The sequence below is a fragment of the Mustelus asterias genome, chromosome 2 (genome assembly GCF_964213995.1).
Source record: "Mustelus asterias chromosome 2, sMusAst1.hap1.1, whole genome shotgun sequence".
Taxonomy (NCBI): Eukaryota; Metazoa; Chordata; class Chondrichthyes; order Carcharhiniformes; family Triakidae; genus Mustelus; species Mustelus asterias.
Window position 1 is genome coordinate 35,925,832 of NC_135802.1, and position 20,436 is coordinate 35,946,267.

The following is a 20,436-nucleotide window of genomic DNA, read 5'->3' on the forward strand; positions in this document are numbered from 1 at the left end:
AGGAGGATTCTTTGGAACAATATGTAGAGAGCCCGACTAGAGGGGGCTATACTGGATCTTGTACTGGGGAATGAGCCCGGTCAGGTCTTCAAAGTTTCGTTGGGGAACATGTAGCAAATAGTGACCACAATTCTGTTAGCTTTAGGATAGTGATGGAAAAGGATGAGTGGTGTCCCAAGGGTAAGGTGTTGGATTGGGGGAAGGCTAACTTTAGTGGGATTAGGCAGAAATTGGCAGCTCTTGATTGGGAGAAGCTGTTTGAGGGTAAATCCACATCTGGCATGTGGGAGTCTTTTAAGGAACAGTTGTTAGGGCTACAGGACAGGCATGTTGCCTGTAAAAAAGGATAGGATTCGAGAACCGTGGATAACCAGGGAAATTGAGGGACTGGTCAAAAAGAAAAGAGAGACATATGTTAGGTCCAGGCAGCTAAAAACGGAGGGAGCTCTGGAGGAGTACAAAGAAAGTAGGAAAGAACTCAAACGGGGAATTAGAAGGGCAAAAAGGGGTCACGAAATGTCCTTGGCAGACAGGATTAAGGAGAATCCCAAGGCATTTTATTCATACGTTAGAAACAAAGGGGTTGTCAGGGATCGGACCTCTCAGGGACAAAAGTGGGGAATTATGCTTGGAGCCCAAAGAAGTAGGGGAGATCCTAAATGAATACTTTGCGTTGGTATTCACAAAGGAGAGGGATGTGTTGACTGGGAGTGTCTCGGAGGGGAGTGTTGAACCGTTGGAGAAAATCTCCATTACAAGGGAGGAAGTGTTAGGTTTGTTAGAGAATATAAAGACTGACAAATCCCCAGGGCCTGATGGAATCTATCCAAGGCTGCTCAGGGAGACGAGAGATGAAATCGCTGGGCCTCTGACGCAAATCTTTGTCTCGTCACTGGACGCAGGTGAGGTCCCAGAGGATTGGAGGATAGCTAATGTGGTCCCGTTATTTAAGAAGGGTAGGAAGGATAACCCAGGTAATTATAGGCCGGTGAGCTTGACGTCCGTGGTGGGGAAGTTGTTGGAGAAGATTCTTAGAGATAGGATGTATGCACATTTAGAAAGGAATAAACTCATTAACGATAGTCAGCATGGTTTTGAGAGAGGGAGGTCATGCCTCACTAACCTGGTGGAGTTTTTTGAAGAAGTGACCAGAATGGTTGACGAGGGAAGGGCCGTGGATGTCGTCTACATGGACTTTAGTAAAGCGTTTGACAAAGTCCCTTATGGTAGGCTGGATCTCATGGGATAAAGGGGGAGGTGGCTAGATGGGTGGAGAACTGGCTTGGTCACAGAAGACAGAGGGTGGTAGTGGAAGGGTCTTTTTCCGGCTGGAGGCCTGTGACTAGTGGTGTTCCGCAGGGCTCTGTATTGGGACCTTTGCTGTTTGTGATTTATACAAACGATCTGGAAGAAGGTGTAACTGGGGTGATCAGTAAGTTTGCGGACGACACAAAACTGGCAGGACTTGCAGATAGTGAGGAGCATTGTCAGAAGCTACAGAATGATATAGATAGGCTGGAAATTTGGGCAAAGAAATGGCAGATGGAGTTCAATCCTGATGAATGCGAAGTGATGCATTTTGGTAGAAATAATGTAGGGAGGAGCTATACGATAAATGGCAGAACCATAAAGGGTGTAGATACGCAGAGGGACCTGGGTGTGCAAGTCCACAGATCCTTGAAGGTGACGTCACAGGTAGAGAAGGTGGTGAAGGCGGCATATGGCATGCTTGCCTTTATAGGACAGGGCATAGAGTATGAAAGTTGGGGTCTGATGTTGCAGATGTATAGAATGTTGGTTTGGCTGCATTTGGAATACTGCGTCCGGTTCTGGTCGCCACACTACCAGAAGGACGTGGAGGCTTTGGAGAGAGTACAGAGGAGGTTTACCAGGATGTTGCCTGGTATGGAGGGGCTTAGTTATGAGGAGAGATTGGGTAAACTGGGGTTGTTCTCCCTGGAAAGATGGAGGATGAGGGGCGACTTAATAGAGGTGAATAAAATTATGAAAGGCATAGATAGGGTGAACGGTGGGAAGCTTTTCCCCAGGTCGGTGGTGACATTCACCAGGGGTCATAGGTTCAAGGTGAGGGGGGGGGGGGGGGTGGGGGGTGGTTTAACACAGATATCAGAAGGACATATTTTACACAGAGGGTGGCGGGGGCCTGGAATGCGCTGCCAGGCAAGGTGATGGAGGCGGACACACTGGGAACGTTTAAGACTTATCTAGACAGCCATATGAACGGAGTGGGAATGGAGGGATACAAAAGAATGGTCTGGTTTGGACCAGGGAGCGGCACGGGCTTGGAGGGCCAAAGGGCCTGTTCCTGTGTTGTATTGTTCTTTGTAAGGGACAATTTAGCATGACCAATCAACCTAACCCGCACATCTTTGGACCGTGGGAGGAAACCCACACAGACACAGGGAGAATGTGCGAACTCCACACAAATGGTGACCAGAGGCCAAAATTGAACCTGGGTCCCTGGTGCTGTGAGGTAGCAGTACTAACCACTGTGCCACTCATAAATGTCCTGCAAGTTATCCAAGTATGCTTTTAAAATGTGATGAGGGCTTCCGTCTTTGTGACCCATTTCAGGCAGTCAGTTTTAGACCCTTTCCACCGATTACTTTAAATCTGATTATTGACCTCTCGGCAAATGGAAATTCCCAGCCATTCTCTCTAGGCCCCTTGTAATTTTACACATACCAATTAAATCTCCCCTTGGCCGCCTTTGTTACAAAAAGAAAAACTCCAGCCTATCCGATCTTTCCTAATAGCTAAAGTTCTCCATTCCTGGCATCATCTTTGGAAATCTCCTCTGTACCGTCTCTAGTTAGATCACATCCTTCATGTGGTATGGTGACCAGAACTGTACACAGCACTCTAGTTCTGATCCAACAAGTGTTTTTACATAGTTCTTGCATAATCTCCCTACCCTATATGCCCTAGTCAATGACTCAAGGTATCCTATATGTCTCATTAACCATCTGACCTACCTGTCTTATCTTCAGGAATCCACTCAGTTCCTTCACACTATCTGAATCCTCCCATTTTTGTCTTTCCTCCCAAATGCATGGTCTCGCTGTTCTCCGGATTGAATTCAATTTGGCTATTTTTGTCCCACCTGAGCAGACCACTAATACCTTCCTGCAACCTACAACTTTTTTTTCCTCATGATCAACCATATAGGCAATTCTTCTGCAATCTCAATCTTGACTCTATATTTAAGTCCAAATGGTTAATCTTATACCACAAACATCAAGGAACCTTGATCCCTGCAGAACTAGTGGAAACTGCCTTCTAGTAACTAAAGCAGCTATTACTATAAACATTTGCTCCCTGCCACTGAGCCAATTTACCATTTTGTCTTGTTCTCATGAGCTTTTAATTTATACTTCAGTCTGCCATGTGGGACCTTACTAAAATCCATGTAGACTACATCAATTGTGTTACACTCATTAACCTACTTGTTACTTCCTAAAATAATTAATTTGTTCGTCAGATACGATATTCTCCTTAAATCCATGCTTCTCTAAACGACAACTTATACATATTTCAGAATTTTTCTAATTTACCTACCACCAGGGTTGGGCCGACTGGTCTGTGATTACTTAGGCTTTCCTTCCCCCCTTTGTAGATGGTACAATGTTAGCAGTAGGCTGGGACCATACCTGTGAAAAATACTAAATCTGACCCTATAACCTCCAAAGACAAGCTTCAAATTCTGTATCCTCCCCATCACAAATACTGCCTATTATACATAGAACATAGAAAGCCACAGCACAAACAGGCCCTTCGGCCCACAAGTTGCACTGATCATATCCCTACCTCTAGGCCTATCTATAGCCCTCAATCCCATTAAATCCCATGTACTCATCCAGAAGTCTATTAAAAGACCCCAACGAGTTTGCCTCCACCACCACCGACGTCAGCCGATTCCACTCACCCACCACCCTCTGAGTGAAAAACTTACCCCTGACATCTCCTCTGTACCTACCCCCCAGCACCTTAAACCTGTGTCCTCTCGTAGCAACCATTTCAGCCCTTGGAAATAGCCTCTGAGAGTCTACCCTATCCAGACCTCTCAACATCTTGTAAACCTCTATCAGGTCACCTCTCATCCTTCGTCTCTCCAGGGAGAAGAGACCAAGCTCCCTCAACCTATCCTCATAAGGCATGCCCCCCAATCCAGGCAACATCCTTGTAAATCTCCTCAGCACCCTTTCAATGGCTTCAACATCTTTCCTGTAATGAGGTGACCAGAACTGCGCGCAGTACTCCAAGTGGGGTCTAACCAGGGTCCTATAAAGCTGCAGCATTATCTCCCGACTCCTAAACTCAATCCCTCGATTAATGAAGGCTAGTACGCCATACGCCTTCTTGACCGCATCCTCCACCTGCGAGGCCGATTTAAGAGTCCTATGGACCCGGATCCCAAGGTCCTTCTGATCCTCTACACTGCTAAGAATGGTACCTTTCATATTATACTGCTGCTTCATCCCATTGGATCTGCCAAAATGGATCACTACACACTTATCCGGGTTGAAGTCCATCTGCCACTTCTCCGCCCAGTCTTGCATTCTATCTATGTCTCGCTGCAACTTCTGACATCCCTCCAAACTATCCACAACACCACCTACCTTGGTGTCGTCAGCAAACTTACCAACCCATCCCTCCACTTCCTCATCCAGGTCATTTATGAAAATGACAAACAGCAAGGGTCCCAGAACAGATCCCTGGGGCACTCCACTGGTCACTGGGGCACTCCACTGGTCACTGACCTCCATGCAGAGAAAGACCCCTCCACAGCCACTCTCTGCCTTCTGCAGGCAAGCCAGTTCTGGATCCACAAGGCAACAGCCCCTTGGATCCCATGCCCTCTCACTTTCTCAAGAAGTCTTGCATGGGGGACCTTATCGAACGCCTTGCTGAAGTCCATATAGACCACATCCACCGCTCTTCCTTCGTCAATGTGTTTGGTCACATTTTCAAAGAACTCAACCAGGCTCGTAAGGCACGACCTGCCCTTGACAAAGCCGTGCTGACTACTTTTGATCATACTAAACTTCTCTAGATGATCATAAATCCTGTCTCTCAGGATCCTCTCCATCAACTTACCAACCACTGAGGTTAGACTCACCGGTCGGTAATTTCCCGGGCTGTCCCTGTTCCCTTTCTTGAATATAGGGACCACATCTGCAATCCTCCAATCCTCCGGAACCTCTCCCGTCTCCATTGACGATGCAAAGATCATCGCCAAAGGCTCCGCAATCTCCTCCCTCGCCTCCAACAGTAACCTGGGGTACATCCCATCCGGTCCCGGCGACTTACCAACCTTGATGCCATTCAATAGTTCCAACACATCCTCTTTCTTTATGTCCACATGCTCGATCCTTTCTGTCCACCGCAAACCAGCAGTACAACCACCCAGATCCCTTTCCACGGTGAATACCGAGGTAAAGTATTCATTAAGCACCTCCGCCATTTCTAACGGTTCCGCACAAACTTTTCCCCCTTCACCTTTTAAGGGTCCTATGCCTTCACATCTCATCCTTTTACTCTTGACATATTTGTAGAAAGCCTTGGGATTTTCCTTAATCTTACCCGCCAAGGTCTTCTCATGACCCCTTCTCGCTCTCCTAATTTCCTTCTTAAGCTCCTTCCTACATCCCGTATACTCCTCTAAATCCTTAACACCTCCTAGCTCTCTGAACCTTCTGTACGCCTCTCTTTTCTTATTCACCAGGTTCATCACAACCTTCGTGCACCACGGTTCCCGTACCCTACCAACACCCCCCTGTCTCATCGGAACGTTGTCATGCAGAGCTCCAGACAAACATTCCTTGAAAATCCTCCACTTTCCTTCGGTACTTTTCCCCAAGAATGCCTCCTTCCAATTTACCCATCTAATTTCCTCCCTGATGACACTGTATTTCCCTTTACTCCAGAGAAACACTTTCCTAGCCTGCCTGATCCTATCTCTTTCCAATGCTATCGTGAAGGAGATAGAATTATGATCGCTATCCCCAAGATGCTCACCCACCGAGAGATCCTCCACCTGTCCAGGTTCATTAGCCAGCACCAGATCAAGTACAGCCTCTCCTCTAGGCTTATCCACATACTGTGTCAGGAAACTCTCCTGGACACACCTAACAAACTCCTCTCCATCCAAACCCCTAGCCCTAGGGATATTCCAATCTATGTTTGGGAAATTAAAATCTCCCATCACGACAACTCTGTTATTCCTACATCTCTCCAGGATCTGTTTCCCCATCTGCTCCTCAACATCTCTGATGCTATTGGGCGGCCTATAGAAAACACCCAGCAAAGTTACCGACCCCTTCCTGTTCCTAACCTCCACCCACAGAGACTCCGTAGTCAATCCCTCCACGGCGTCCACCTTCTCTACAGCCGTGACACTATCCCTGATCAACAGTGCCACTCCCCCCCCCCCTCTCTTGCCTCCCTCCCTGTCCTTCCTGAAACATCTAAAACCCGGCACCTGAAGCACCCAGTCCTGTCCCTGAGACATCCAAGTCTCCGTAATGGCCACCACATCACAATTCGAAGCAGCAATCCACGCTCTAAGCTCATCCACTTTATTCACTACACTCCTGGCATTAAAATAGACACATCTCAGACCTTCAGCCTGAGCACTTCCCTTCTCCATCAGTTGTCTAACCTCCCTCTTACCCTGTCTACATTCCTTATCTATTTGCGAGCTAACCTCCTCGCTCCCAGTCCCCTCATTTCGATGTCTCCATTAAACTCCTGTTTCCCTCCACTCCTACCCTTTTCTATGCTCTTGTTACCTCCAGACGACTATTTCAGTGTTCTCCTGGCCATCCTCAGTCTTTCATTCCATATGCAAGTTTATCCAGTGCTCCACAGTTTATATCTTAACCTGCACTCTGCACTGCAGTTTTGCCCATCCCTGTCCTGAACTTCAATCCTATGCCTGTCCAAGAGGAACTGTGTTCCTCCACCTCTGGATCATTGTGCATCACTAATTTTTTGTGGCTCGATCTTTGTTTGTTCCCTAAGCTCCAATAAATCCCCTAACATAGCTACTGTTGAGCCTCAGGCCCATTGCATAGAAAGGGCGTAAACAGCAACCAAGTAGTACTGAAGTTGGATGATCTTGCAGCTAAGAAATGTTCTTCTAAAGCAAAATTAGAGCAGATATGCTGCAGTTTTTTTTCATTTTTGGAACGTGAATAGCCAGCAGATAAGCTAGTTTTAAAGATTTGGAATAATGGCAAAACAAAATTAGATCAAAATTCAACTTATAGTTTGGTAAATGTCACTACACTATCATCTATTAGTTAATTAATCAGCTCAATTTTTCAAAATGGAACATTACTGTGTGTTGCAGGAGGGTGATTTGGACTTAGTGTTTGGAGCCCTCTTAGCAATTTCTCAATTTAAGCTTCATGTTCTTAAAGTGCTAGTAAAACATGCCATAGATTACCAAGATCTTCCAGTGACATATTGTGATGCAATTTGTGATATTATTTCAGGGGAGGTAATGGCCTAGTGGTATTATCGCTAGACTATTAATCCAGAACCTCAGCTAATGTTCTGGGAACCCGGATTCAAATCCCACCACAGCAGATGGTGGAATTTGAATTCAATAAATAGCTGGAATTAAGAATCTACTGATGACCATGAAACCACTGTCAGTTGTCATAAAGACCTATCTAGTTCACTAATGTCCTTTAGGGAAGGAAATCTGCCATCTTACCTTGTCTGGCCTACATGTGACTCCAGACCCACAGCAATGTGGTTGACTCTCAACTGCCCTCAGACAACTAGGAATGGGCAATAAATGCTGGCCGGCCAGCCAGCCATGTCCAATGAATGAATTTTAAAAAATTATCCAGAACTGCTCACACCTGGGTGCAGTGCTGAGTACTGCATTGTTATTTATGCATCTGCTCATATGAGCTATTAAATAGATAGACAACTACTTGTTCAGTTAATTGTAAAAGATCTCATGAAACTCTTTAAAGTAGAGATGGGGAGTTTGTTGCACAGTCCTGGCCAATATTGTTTCTTCGATGTAAAGCACTGATAATGGATCTTAATCTCATTTGCTATTAGTGGTGCTTTGTCTTTTGCAAATTGGGTGCTGAATTTGCTGACAAAGTCTGCACTTAAACTGGCAATTAATTGTTTGTGAAATACATTGGGATGTATCAGAACCTGATGCAGCTCTTTGTAAGAACAAGTTCTTTCTTATACAATATTTGCAGCAATTGTACGTTGTTTGAAAAATACATTGTTGTAAATGGATAGGTCATATCTACCATAGAACGTTGTCTGCAGAGTAGTGAAGGATATGGTTATTCAGAAATATTAATTGCATTAGATAAGAGTTGACTCCAATGTGAATAATATCACAATGCCATTGCATTTATTTAATGTTGTATTGATGGTAAGAAGTGTTTTAAAAGATTTATAAATAGAAAATCTGAAATACTGGAATAAAAATTAATAGTTTGTTATATCAAGTATGCTGTGAAATAAACAAGATCAATGTAAATTCAAAGTCCTTATTGCAAAATGTTTTAGATGAGATTGAGTCTTAATCAAAGCTATATAGTATTTCACAAAATTAAGCCACGGATCTATTTCACTCCCCTCATACAACTTGTGTTCTGAATATAAGCAGACGCTATGAATGTGATGTGCTCTGTTAGGCTGCTTAGGTTTAATTAGTGAAATTAACAAAACAAATTTTAATGTAAAACGGAACCTCGTCAAAAAAACACCTAGATGCACAACCTACAGTTGTCAATATTTTGAGACATTATTTAAAATGCCAAATTTGATACAATAATTATAGTTGCACCTAAACCGTTACAGGGCATTGGTGTTGCTGGCAAGGCTAGGATTTATTACCTATCTCTTAATTGCTCTTGAAGGTGGTGGTGAACCATTTTCTTGAATTGCTGCAGCCCATGTAATGAAGATACTGCTACGGTGCTGTTAGATCAGATGCTTCCAAGATTTGATCCAGCGACAATAAAGACACATTGATCTATTCAGAATGGTGTGTGACTTGGAGGTGGTGGTTTTCCTTGTTCTTCTCCATGGTTGAGATTTTAGGAGCTGCTGTTAAAGAAGCTCTGGTAAGCTACTACAGCGCATTTTGTAGGTGGGACACACTGCAGCATGGCATATCTGTGGTGAAGTGAATGGGGTGCCAGAGGAGTGGAGAAATGCAAATATTACACCCCTGTTCAAAATAAGGGTGCAAAGACAAGATTAGGAACCACAGACCAGTCAGTTTAACTTTGGTGAAGGGGAAGCTTCTAGAAACAATAATTTAGGAGAGAATCAATAGTCAGGACTCTTCCTCTTCCAAATGTATATTAATGAACTAGATAGAACTTATTGTAATGGGTACAGTTTCAAATTTACGGATGATACAAAACCGTGTCAGTTGTGGCTCAGTTGGTAGAACTCTTGTCTCTGTTCTGGGTTCACTTCCCACTTCAGGACTGAAGAACAAACATCAACACTGACATCCAGTGCAGCAAGGAGGGAGTGCTGTACTACCTAATGTGCTGCAGGAGCAAAGGGACCTGTGTGTATATGTGCAAAGGTCATTGAAGGTGGCAGGACAGGTGGAGAGAGCAGTTAATAAAACAGCGTGTCCTGGGCTTTATTAATAGGGGCATAAAGTACAAGAGCAAGGAGATTTATGCTGAACTTGTATAAGACACTAGACCTCAGCTAGAGTATTGTATATAGTTGAGAAGGATGTGCATGCATTGGAGACAGTGTGGAAGAGGTTTACAAGAATGGTTTCAGGGATGAGAAGCTTCAGTTATGAAGATAGATTGGAGCGGTTGGGACCGTTCTTCTTGGAGAGACGAAGGCTGAATTAAGATTTGATAGAGATGTTCAAAATCATGAAGGGGCTGTTCAGAGTAAATAGTGAGAAATTATTCCCGCTCATAAAGAATTGAGAACACGAGGGCATGGATTTAAAATGTTTTGCAAAAGAAACAAATGTGATATGAGAAAAAATGTTTTCATACAGCCAGTGGTTGAGGTCTGGAAGGCACTGCCTGGAAGTGTGGTGAAGACAGATTCAATCAGGGCATTCAAGAGGGCATTAGATAACTATCTGACCAGAAACAATGTGCAAGGGTACAGGGAAAAACCAGGAGAGTGGTACTATGTCATGATGCTCATTTGGAGTGCTGGTGTGGATATGATGGGCTGAATGGCCTCCTGCATTGTAACAATTCTGTGGTTCTGTGAAAGCATTGTGAACTGAGAAGAATAGTATAGAACTTCAAAGGGACATAGACAAGTTGTGGAATGTGTGGACAAATGGGAGATGAGGTTCAGTGCAGAGAAGGATGAGATGATTCATTTTGGTAGGAAAAATAGAGAGAGATAAAATGAAGGATACAATTTCCAAGTGGTGCAGGAACAGAGGGACTGAGGTTCATAAATGCATTCACATTCTTCTCAGCTATATACAATACTCCAGCTGAGGTCTAAGTCTAAAGATGTGCGGGTTAGGTTGATTGGCCATGCTAAATTGACCCTCGTGTCAGGGGGATTAGCAGGGTAAATGCTGGAATAGGGCCTGGGTGGGATTATGGTTGGTACAAACTCAATGGACTGAATGGCCTCCTTCTGTACTGTAGGGATTCTGTGATAAATGCATAAGTCATTGAAGGTGACAGGACAGGTTTAGAGTGATTAATGAAGCAGACAGTATCTTCAGCTTTATTAATTGGAAGATCAATTACAAAAATGAGGTTATATTAAACTTGTGTATAATTCTGCTATGGACAGGCAGGGGTTTAATTTAAAACAGCCCCGATTTCTCCCCTCATCACCTGTCTTTAAGGTGTTTTAACTTTTGATTTTTCCCCTTGAGTGCTGGTGTATTTTCACTAACCCCACCCCCAAGTTTTGGAGTGATCCAATCCTGTTATTAACTCCACAGTAAACTCAAGGTGGGGTAAAATCAGATGGTTAGTTTATTTTGCACACAATCAAAAATGCAGGGAGGGGGTATCACTATGTAACTCTAGTATATTCATACAAAAAGATGAGGGAAATTTTAAACTGCCTTGGTTTCCCCACTCTCTATCTGTCCATAAACAGAGAGGTGTTTTTATTTATCCTTATTTTGCCTTTAGTGGTATATTTTCCCCAACCCTTAAATAATCACTTGCATAACAAACTCGGCGTAAGGTGAAAATAAAAGTGTTGGTTTATTTTTACACACACACAGGGGGGGATAAGGAAAAAGAAAGAGTTTTCAAAGCATGACCACGATAAAATACAAGTATGGATTTTGCATGTGTCCAGAATCAGAAGTCAACTGGAATGTTCTTCGAAGGGGTGGTTGGCTGATTGTAGAGTGCTCCATCTCTCCAAAGCGAGATTTCCACAGTGGGAGAAGGCAAGTAGAATGAGTTGGTCTGGAGGCAAGTTCCAATGTTTCTTTCAGCAGTTGGCAAGTTTGAGGAAGGTAAAGAGTTCTTTCTGCTGCCACTAGCTTTATGGTAGACAGCACAAGTTTTTGCCAGAAATTCTACTCGTATTGGAGGTTCAAACAGTGACTACCAGAATTCCATTCCGCTGGATGATATGACAATGCAGTGTTGGAAAGGTCATGTGACGTACTCCCTTGATGTTGGACATGAGTGGTATATTCCCATGGCTAGAATCTTGAGGGGTTTAATTGGAGTCAGGATTATTTTGTTCTAAGAGACCCTGGTTTCGGGTTGGTAAATAGGCTCTCCTGTCGAAACCATGGTGTTAGGACTGCCAGTGCTTTGGCCATTAGCACCATTGTGGGAGATTAAGACCTGCAAAGGCTTGCCTTTGTTCAAATGTGGCTGGAGCAGACTCACCATCCTTACATGGCCGTCTCGGCCTTTTGGCTAAGATCAAGTGTAGTATGGATTGGATGCTGCACTTGGTTGAGGTCATTGGGTTACATTGAAGCTTCATATGTTTCATATGAAGCAATTTTTAAAAGCAGCATCTCGGCCTTTTGGCTAAGATGCAAATGAGCTCAAGCCTTGGAGGAGGAACCTCCCCCTTCTCCAATCAGCTTGGCTCATGTAGATCGGGCCCAGGACGGGGTGATTTGGTCGCTCGCCCTGTCTTGTCAGCCTGGATCGGAAATGTCTCAACTTGTTGAGACTTTGAATTGGATTTGATTTGATTGAATTGGAAAAGTAACATGGCCGTTGTTACTTTGAAACTATTACAAGGCATCAGGTGACTGAGTGGCTGAACCATTTTGTCCACTCAGCCATTATCCATTTTGAAAAAGCACAAAAAACTTTATATAAAATAACTGATGAGTATATACATATATTTATCTTTCATATCATAGAATCCCAACGTTGCAGAAGGAGTCCATTCAGCCCACCGATTCTGCACCAACTCTCAAAGAGCATCTTACTCAGGCTGACATCCACACCCTATCCCTATGTCCATTGCTTATCTGTGCATTTACCATAGCTAATCCTTCTAACTTGGACATCTCTGTTTTAAAGTTTATTTGTTAGTGTTACAAGTAGACTTATATTAACACTGCAATGAATTTACTGTGAAAATCCTCCAGTCGCCACACTCCAGCACCTGGACACTAAGTGGCAATTTACCATGACCAATCTACCTAACCTGCATTTCTTTAGTGTGGGAGGAAACCAGAGCACCCGGAGGAAACCCAAGCAGTCACTGGGAGAATGTGCAAATTCCACACAGACACCCAAGGCTGGAATCGGTCCTGGTACTGTGAGGCAGCAGTGCTAACTGCGTGCTGCCCCATGTCCTGACCATGACAAATGTATTCAGTCATTGTTAAGCCTTTGACCAATTATAAGAAGCTTTTAAATAACTATGCTTTGGCCTCAACTGGAGTATTGTGTCCAGTTCGGGGCACTATGCTTAGGAAGGATGTGAAGACACTCGAAAGAGAGAGTGCAGAAAAGATTCATTAAATATGGTTCCAGGGATGAGGAACTTCTGATGCGTAGATTGGAGAAGTTGGGACTGTTATCATTGGCGAAGAGAGGGATGAAAGGAGATTTGATAGAGGCATTCAAAATCATGAAGTCTGAACAGAGTAGATGGGAAAAACTTCTCATTGATGGAAGCATCAAGAACGAGAGGGTACAGATTTAAGGTAATTGTCAAAAGAAGCAATGGAGATATGAGGAGCTTTTTCATGCAGAGGGTAGTTAAGGTCTGGAATCGCTGCCGAAGAGTGTAGTGAAGATATCTTCATTCAAGGTATTCAAGAAGAAATTGGACTATTTCTGAAAAGGAGGAATATGCAGGGTTATGGGGAGAAGGGGGAACAACACTCGGTGAATTGTTCATTCGGACAGCCAGCAGACATGACAGGGCTGAATGGCTGCCTTCTGTGCTGTGACTATACAGTGATGTCCTGTGTCTGAGATGATGGACCTCAGCAGCTGTAACCATCCTCCTCCTTTAAGCTTTGTGTGATTCCAGTCACTGGATCATTTTCTCTGTTTCCTTTTGACCTCAATTTTATCAGGGCTCTTTGATGCCGTATTTCATCCAGTGCTGCTTTGATCTCAACTCTCTCCTCACCTCAGTAATTCAGCTCTTGGTCCATGCTTGCATGAAGGCTGTAATGAGACCTTGAGACAAGTGGTCCTGGCAGAACCCAAACTGCATCGATTAACATATTTATTGGAAAGTAAGTGCTGATAGATAGCGCTGTTGATCCCTTTTATCACTGCTTTGCTTCTGATTGAGTGTAAGCTGCTGGTGCAGTAAATGATGAATCACTTTGTGTATCACAACCACTGGAATGCTAGTAAAATGCTGTTTTCTATAATTGCATGTTATGGACATTGGCAGCATAAACTCATTGCAAAAAATAGCTTAACTGTTTACTAAGTATAACCTATTATGAAAGTTCCTAGATAACAGATACAGCTGAAATAAGATGAGCTTGTATATGAAATATTGCAGCAAATGGAAATTAAATATTTGATATTTTGTGTATCAAGCTCATCTAACAATGCCTTCCTGGTCATTTTTGAATTCTAGAAGACTTTTGTACTTTTTGATTGTTAGATGTAAAGTACACATTTAAGATTAAAACACAAGTAATCGAGATGTATGAAGTATAGTAAAGACATAGAGGATGCAGTGTGTATATGATGTATCAAACATAGTTTAAATAGTTTTTCAAATTTCACCAGCAAATCATGGCTCCTGGCAAGGCTGTTGACAAGTCTTTATTTATAAGGTCCATTAGTAGTGTTCTACCCAAATGTAAACACTTTCCCAAATTCAGTACCTCACCGATTTCTTATTTTTGATTGGTTTTGTACTTTAATAGTTGCAGTTGGCTCTTTTTTAACCGTGGCAGTGGTCTGTCCATATCATGTAGTCTGGCGTGGCAATCCTAACAAATTATGATATATTCAGAGTAGCATTTTTGCTTTAATTCAAATGTCAATCCATATCATGGGGCAGCACGGTGGCACAGTGGTTAGTACTCACAGCGCCAGGGACCCAGGTTCGATTCCTGGCTTATGTGGAGTTTGCACATTCTCCCTGTGTCTGCGTGGGTTTCCTCCGGGTGCTCCGGTTTCCTCCCACAGTCCAAAGATGTGGGGGTTAGTTTGATTGGCCACGCGAAATTGACCCTAGTTTCGAGGAGAGTAGCAGGGGATAAATATGTGGGATTAGAAATCATAGAAATCATAGAAACCCTACAGTGCAGAAGGAGGCCATTCGGCCCATCGAGTCTGCACCGACCACAATCCCACCCAGGCCCTACCCCCACATATTTTACCCGCTAATCCCTCTAACCTACGCATCCCAGGACTCTAAGGGGCAGTTTTTAACCTGGCCAATCAACCTAACCCGCACATCTTTGGACTATGGGAGGAAACCGGAGCACCTGGAGGAAACCCACGCAGACACGAGGAGAATGTGCAAACTCCACACAGACAGTGACCCAAGCCGGGAATCGAACCTGGGACCCTGGAGCTGTGAAGCAGCAATGCTAACCACTGTGCCGCCCACGGGGATAGGGTGGGATTGTTGTCGGTGCAGGCTCGATGGGCCAAATGGCCTCCTCCTATACCGTCGGGATTCTGAGAGTCTGGTGCGGCAATCCAAACAAATTATGGTGTATTAGCTTTTTATGCATATTGCTTTCATTCAAATGTCAATTTGTAAAAGTAGTGCTTGATGTGGCAAATATAACATTAAAAATGTTTAATCAGTTCTTTGGTTATCAGTAGGTTGGGGAAATATTGCAAAAAATAACACTGAATTTCTATTAACATGCAAGGAATTGTCAGCGTGTATTTGGCTGCAAGACGAATCCCAGTTTTATGATGGGCTTGGAATTTTGCTCAGTTGTAGTTATTTACGTTGCCAGATTTCCCTTGTATATTTATTTGATTGGAGTAATGAAATAGATCTTTGAAAAAAAGAGTGGCGCTCAGCAGCACAAATAACAAGCCTTGCAGGAAACTTGGCAATTGTTTACTCGCGGGTTGCGCAATGCCCTGTGACAGATTACAACCTGCCCATTGAGTTTTCAACTGTAGTTATTGTACAAGACATGTGACACTTCCCCTTTTCCCAACGGAGCATTAGAGAAAAAGAGAACCCAAGCGCTGACACTGCTGGGTGTTGTAGAGGGCGCCGTTTCCAACAGCTTCTTTGGAAAGCTGCTGTGACTGAGGGCATCCATGTTGTGGCGTAGTTGAATTAGGGAAGCGAACAGAAACGGGCAAAGAAGGAGGGGAGGCACAAAAAGAGCGGCCGATCGTTGTGACAATTGTTTATTTTATTGCAAAAGGAGCCAAAATTGCGAGAAAAAAAGTCTTTAAAAAAAAATAAAACCAAAAACACCTGTGGAGCCGATTTTTTTTTCACGGGCTCGAGTGGCGTGGAAATATTTGAAAAGGTTAGGGAAAGGGGGTTTGTGAGACCATAGTAAGGGGGATTAGATGGTGCACTCGAAGACAGGACGCTTGATTGCTGTCAGAGAGAAAATTGGCGGGAGGGGCGGGTTGTTGGGTTTAGTCAACCGTTTGAGGAGGGGGGGGCTGTTGAGCGGAGCGGCGAGCAATCCCCCTCCCTCCTTCCCAACCGACCGCCGGCCGGTTGTCTGGCTCGGTGAGGCGGGGAGAGGGGGTTGGTGGTGCGCGCGCAGCCGGGCCGAGCCTCGTCCCTGCTGCTGTGCATTGTGGGATGGCTGGACTTTAATGACCGCCATGTTGGCCATGGCGTATTGAAGCCGACAAAAGGAACCTAAACGGACCGGGGCAAAAACCGCCTTTCTTCCGCCTCCAACCCCCGCTTTCTCTTCACGGAATGGAACTAGGACCTCCAGTCTCTCATCCATGATAGGTTCCGGGCGGCTCCGTGTAGGTTTTACCGGGTGTAGGCGTCGACATTTCATCGACGACTAAAAAAAAAGAAGAGGAAAAAAAAAGCGCATCACATATATATTTATATATTTCCCTTCCAAACCCTCTCCCTTTCCCCTCCTCCCCACCCCTTCCCTTTCCCCTCCTCCCCACCCCTTCCCTTCCCTTCCCCTCCCGGTTTCTCTCTCTCGCTCTTCTCCCGCGGTGGTGTTTGGGTTTGTAATCCGCCGCCAACACGCACATACAAACCGAGGGGGGGGGAGAGAGTCGAGAATAATGAGCAAACTGTCGTTTCGGGCAAGGGCGCTCGATGCATCGAAACCTCTGCCCGTGTATCGGTGCGAGGACTTGCCGGATCTGCACGAATATGCCTCCATCAACCGAGCGGTGCCCCAGATGCCCACGGGGATGGAGAAGGAGGAGGAATCGGTAGGTGTACGGGGTTCGAGGGGGGGGGGGGTAGATTGTCGTGTTTTGATATATATTTATTTTATTGGTATGTCTGTGTGTGTTTTTTTGGGGGGGTGGCTGCGGGAGGAGGGGGGGATAGGGTGGGGGCGATGTTACTGTGTGCGCAGGTTGCGCGGCCGCCATTACACGGCTCTCGCTCGCTTCCTCCCAAACATGGGGCCGGGCCGCGGAAACGCAACCTTCCGAGAGACGGGGGGGGGGGGCGCCCTCCCGGAACCACCCACACTTTATCCCTCCGCTCGGGAGGCGGCTGGCCGCCGCCACTGTTGTTGTTTTTGTGTTGGGGGGGGGGTACCCGGTGGCGCAGAGGAACCTCAATTTCCCGGGTTTGGAGGGGGGGGGGCGGGGTGGCCAAGGAGGAAATTGTGTTTTTTTGATTTCGAAAGAAAATATTTTTCACCCCCCCCCTCGGAGTACAAAAGGTCACGTGACTGGCCAGGCAGCCATTTTGTTGTATTTCTCTCTGTCTCTGGGTTGGGCCCGAGCTCAGCAACAACAGCCCCAGCAGCGGGGTGGCGCTCGCGAGCAGGGATGTGGGGGAGGGGGGAGGAAATTGACAGCAAACGCTCAGCTGCAGACAAGTTTGTGTAACTCTCCCCATTCGCTCCACTTCTCTCCCACATGGGTGGTGGGTGTGTGTAGATTCTTTTCGCTGTTGTGATTTTTTTAAAAAAAAAAGACTGGTGCATATGAGGTTGAGTGTTTCTTATTTTGCAAAAGAGCTATAATATAGCACGTTACTGAAAACATACGATTGTGGAAACATCACAGTGCGGGCCTGAAGGGAGAATTCTGCATTGGCAGACTACATTACATTGTGCACAGGAACGGTTAATTGTTTTCCCTTTCCGTTTGGAGAAACGATTTAATGTTTTTTTTCCCTTTCTGTTTATTTCACATCTTTCGCATGGGACTTCAGCTGAAGGTTGTGAATGGCAACTTTGTGTGGCATTCAGAGTTGTTTTATTTTCAAGTCATACTATTGAGTGTAATTTGTTTGAATTCTGGAGGTTGAATGCCTATAGTTTTGGTATGTTTGGGCGATCTCAGTACAGTGGTCGGTAATGTTAAAGTAGTTGGAGGTGAAGTTGTCAAGGTGCAAAATCGATTGCAGTATTGAACCAAGATCCAATTGTTGTCGTTTACATTTTAAAGAGCACTGAAGCTGTTAGCAAAGATGTGAGATGGAATTCTGTGCAATATAGTTTGCATGAATATGTAATGCAAGGTACTATTCATGTCTAAAATGTAACTTAGAGGGGCATTGTTCCCCTTGTTGCTTTCCCACAGTTCAAATGGACCTGATGTAAACATTGACCCACACTAAAGTGAAACATTGTGTTCTGAAATGTAGTTTGAATATAATGTGCTGTATCTACATCAGTCTAATAAAACATATAAGTTATATATTAAATCTTAAAGAATCACAGCATATATGAAAACATTACAATCCTTTGCTCAATGTCAGTATTGGCTCTTCAATTGTGGCTGTCAAAATTCTGTTTCACAGAATTGTTAACAGTGCAGGAGGAGGCCATTTGGCAAATTCTGCACAGGCTCTTAGCAATTTACCTGGTTCCATTCTCTTTTCTCCCCCCCCCCAAGATGAGTCTGATTTTCTTTTGAAAGCCATCTGAACCTGCTTCCATCCCACTCTCAGGCAATTCCAGATCTGAACTACTCTCAAAGTTTTTCCTCTTGTTGCTTTTATCAATTACTTTAAATCTGTGCCTGCTCATTCTTAGTCCTTCCATGAGTGAGAACTGTTTTTCCCTGTCTGTTCAGATCCCTCAATCTTGAGTCCGTCAATTCAATCTCCTCTTGGCCTCCTCCAGGGCAGTATGTCCGTATCAATAAAACCTAGGATGCTGCATGTTTCATTAACCACTCTGGATCTGTCCTGCCACCTTCAATCTTATGCACATATGTACTCGGGTTCCTCTGCTTTTATGTCTCCTTTGGAGTTTGTTTTTGTATTGTCTCCACATTCTTCCTATCAAATGAATCACTTTTCTGTATTGAACTTTGTCTGCCCACTTCACCAACTTGTCTTTTGAAGTTCTGCACTATCCTCGTCGCTGTTCACAATACTTCCAAATTTTGATTTATTTGCACATTTTGAAATTGTGCCCTGTATGCCGAGGTCTGGGTCTTTCTAACTTTTTGCAAATACTAATCAAGTCACTTAAATGGTATAGTCCGCGTTTGGTGCTAAAGAAATTGTTATAGGAAATTGTGTGGTTATGTCTTGAGGTGTTAGTTTTTCAGTAAAATAGTTTCATGCCTAATTGTGCTTAGCTTCTGAAATTAAATATGCTCAAAATTAATAAATATGACAATGAATTTGCATTGTGCGAGCTCCTTATAGTTTCAAGGCACCCCAAAACCCTTTGCAGTGCAATAAATTACTTCTGCAAGGGTAGTGGAATATTGCAAACAAATTGCATACAAAATTGTACAAATGTCAAATTAAAGCATTTCAGTGATTTTGTTTGAGTGATCAATATTGTCCAGGAACCAGAGAAAATGCTCCTTTATTTTTGATCAGTGCCATAGGATCTTTTACATGCAGTGTGTCACTCTTGCATTTAAGTCAGAAGGTTGTGGATTGAAGTTTCACTTGCAAATCTTCGCATAACTTAGTGGCTTTTCAATGCCCTAATAAAACTGTACCGGATCTCTCAGATTAAACCTTAAATAAACTCTATGGTGAAGAATTCCGTGGCATTCATGGAGGACAGCAGAGTTCTCCCAACATTCTGGCCTATGTTTATCCCTCAGTTAATAGCACCAAAACAGCTAAATTGACGCTGGGGAATTCTTGAGGCCCTGGAAGTACTGTGCACATTGAGTGGACAGTCCCCGAACTGAAAATAAAGCATCTTTGGCAGTCCCACACCCTTCTTTTCTGCACCGGATTGTCAGTTGAGGTTATATGCTCAAGTTCCTGGAGACTTTGGTACAGGTAATATGCTGTCATTGAGACCTATCTAACTGGGTATAGAGTAATCTGGCTTGTAATTATAAAGTTACTTCCTCCCCATGTCCCCCATTAAGCAGACTGCCTACAGTTTTCAATACATTAACAACCTGAAATGGTTCTCTGAATCAAAACTGCAACCGAGCTAGATGTTCATCAAACATTTCATGCAAGTTGGTTAAATAAATCCATGATTAGGTGACTTTATTTGAGGCATAGGCATAAACAAAAATAAGAGCATTGCTAGCAATCTAAGTTGCCATGGTCCCCCAATGCTTGTTTTGGAGCACTGACTACATCCAGACTCAAGCTGGTCTATTCAATGATGAAATATCCATCTGTTATAATTGCTGTTTAAAATAAACAGTAGATGCAATAAGTGTATATAACATTGTGCTGGGAAGCACTTCTGTAAATGCAAAGGCGGTTTTTAAGAGTTTTGTCCCATTACATCATGCTTTTGAAGTTTATTTTTGCAAGTACCCAAAGTTTAGAAATTTGTATGCTAGAGCACCTGTTAATTAGAAATGTTTTTTCTTGTATAAGCTGCATAAGATTGCA

At 44.0% G+C, this 20,436-nt stretch overlaps 1 protein-coding gene across 7 annotated transcripts in view; it reads left to right on the forward strand.

Annotated features, from left to right (window-relative positions):
- The window catches only part of LOC144506915 (enhancer of polycomb homolog 1-like), a 223,362-nt gene that overhangs the window by 80,936 nt on the left and 121,990 nt on the right, over positions 1-20,436 (forward strand). For 2 of the 7 annotated variants that reach the window (XR_013499976.1, XM_078233287.1), the window contains exon 1: positions 16,222-16,853. The exons of 4 other annotated variants lie outside the window; for them this stretch is intronic. Coding sequence is in view for 1 of the 3 variants with exons in the window: in XM_078233287.1 (XP_078089413.1) it covers positions 16,701-16,853 (153 nt within the window). In the remaining 2 variants the exon portion in view is untranslated. Of the gene's footprint in view, positions 1-16,221; positions 16,854-20,436 lie in introns of those variants that run through there. One more of the 7 variants, XM_078233322.1, reaches the window with a different exon arrangement.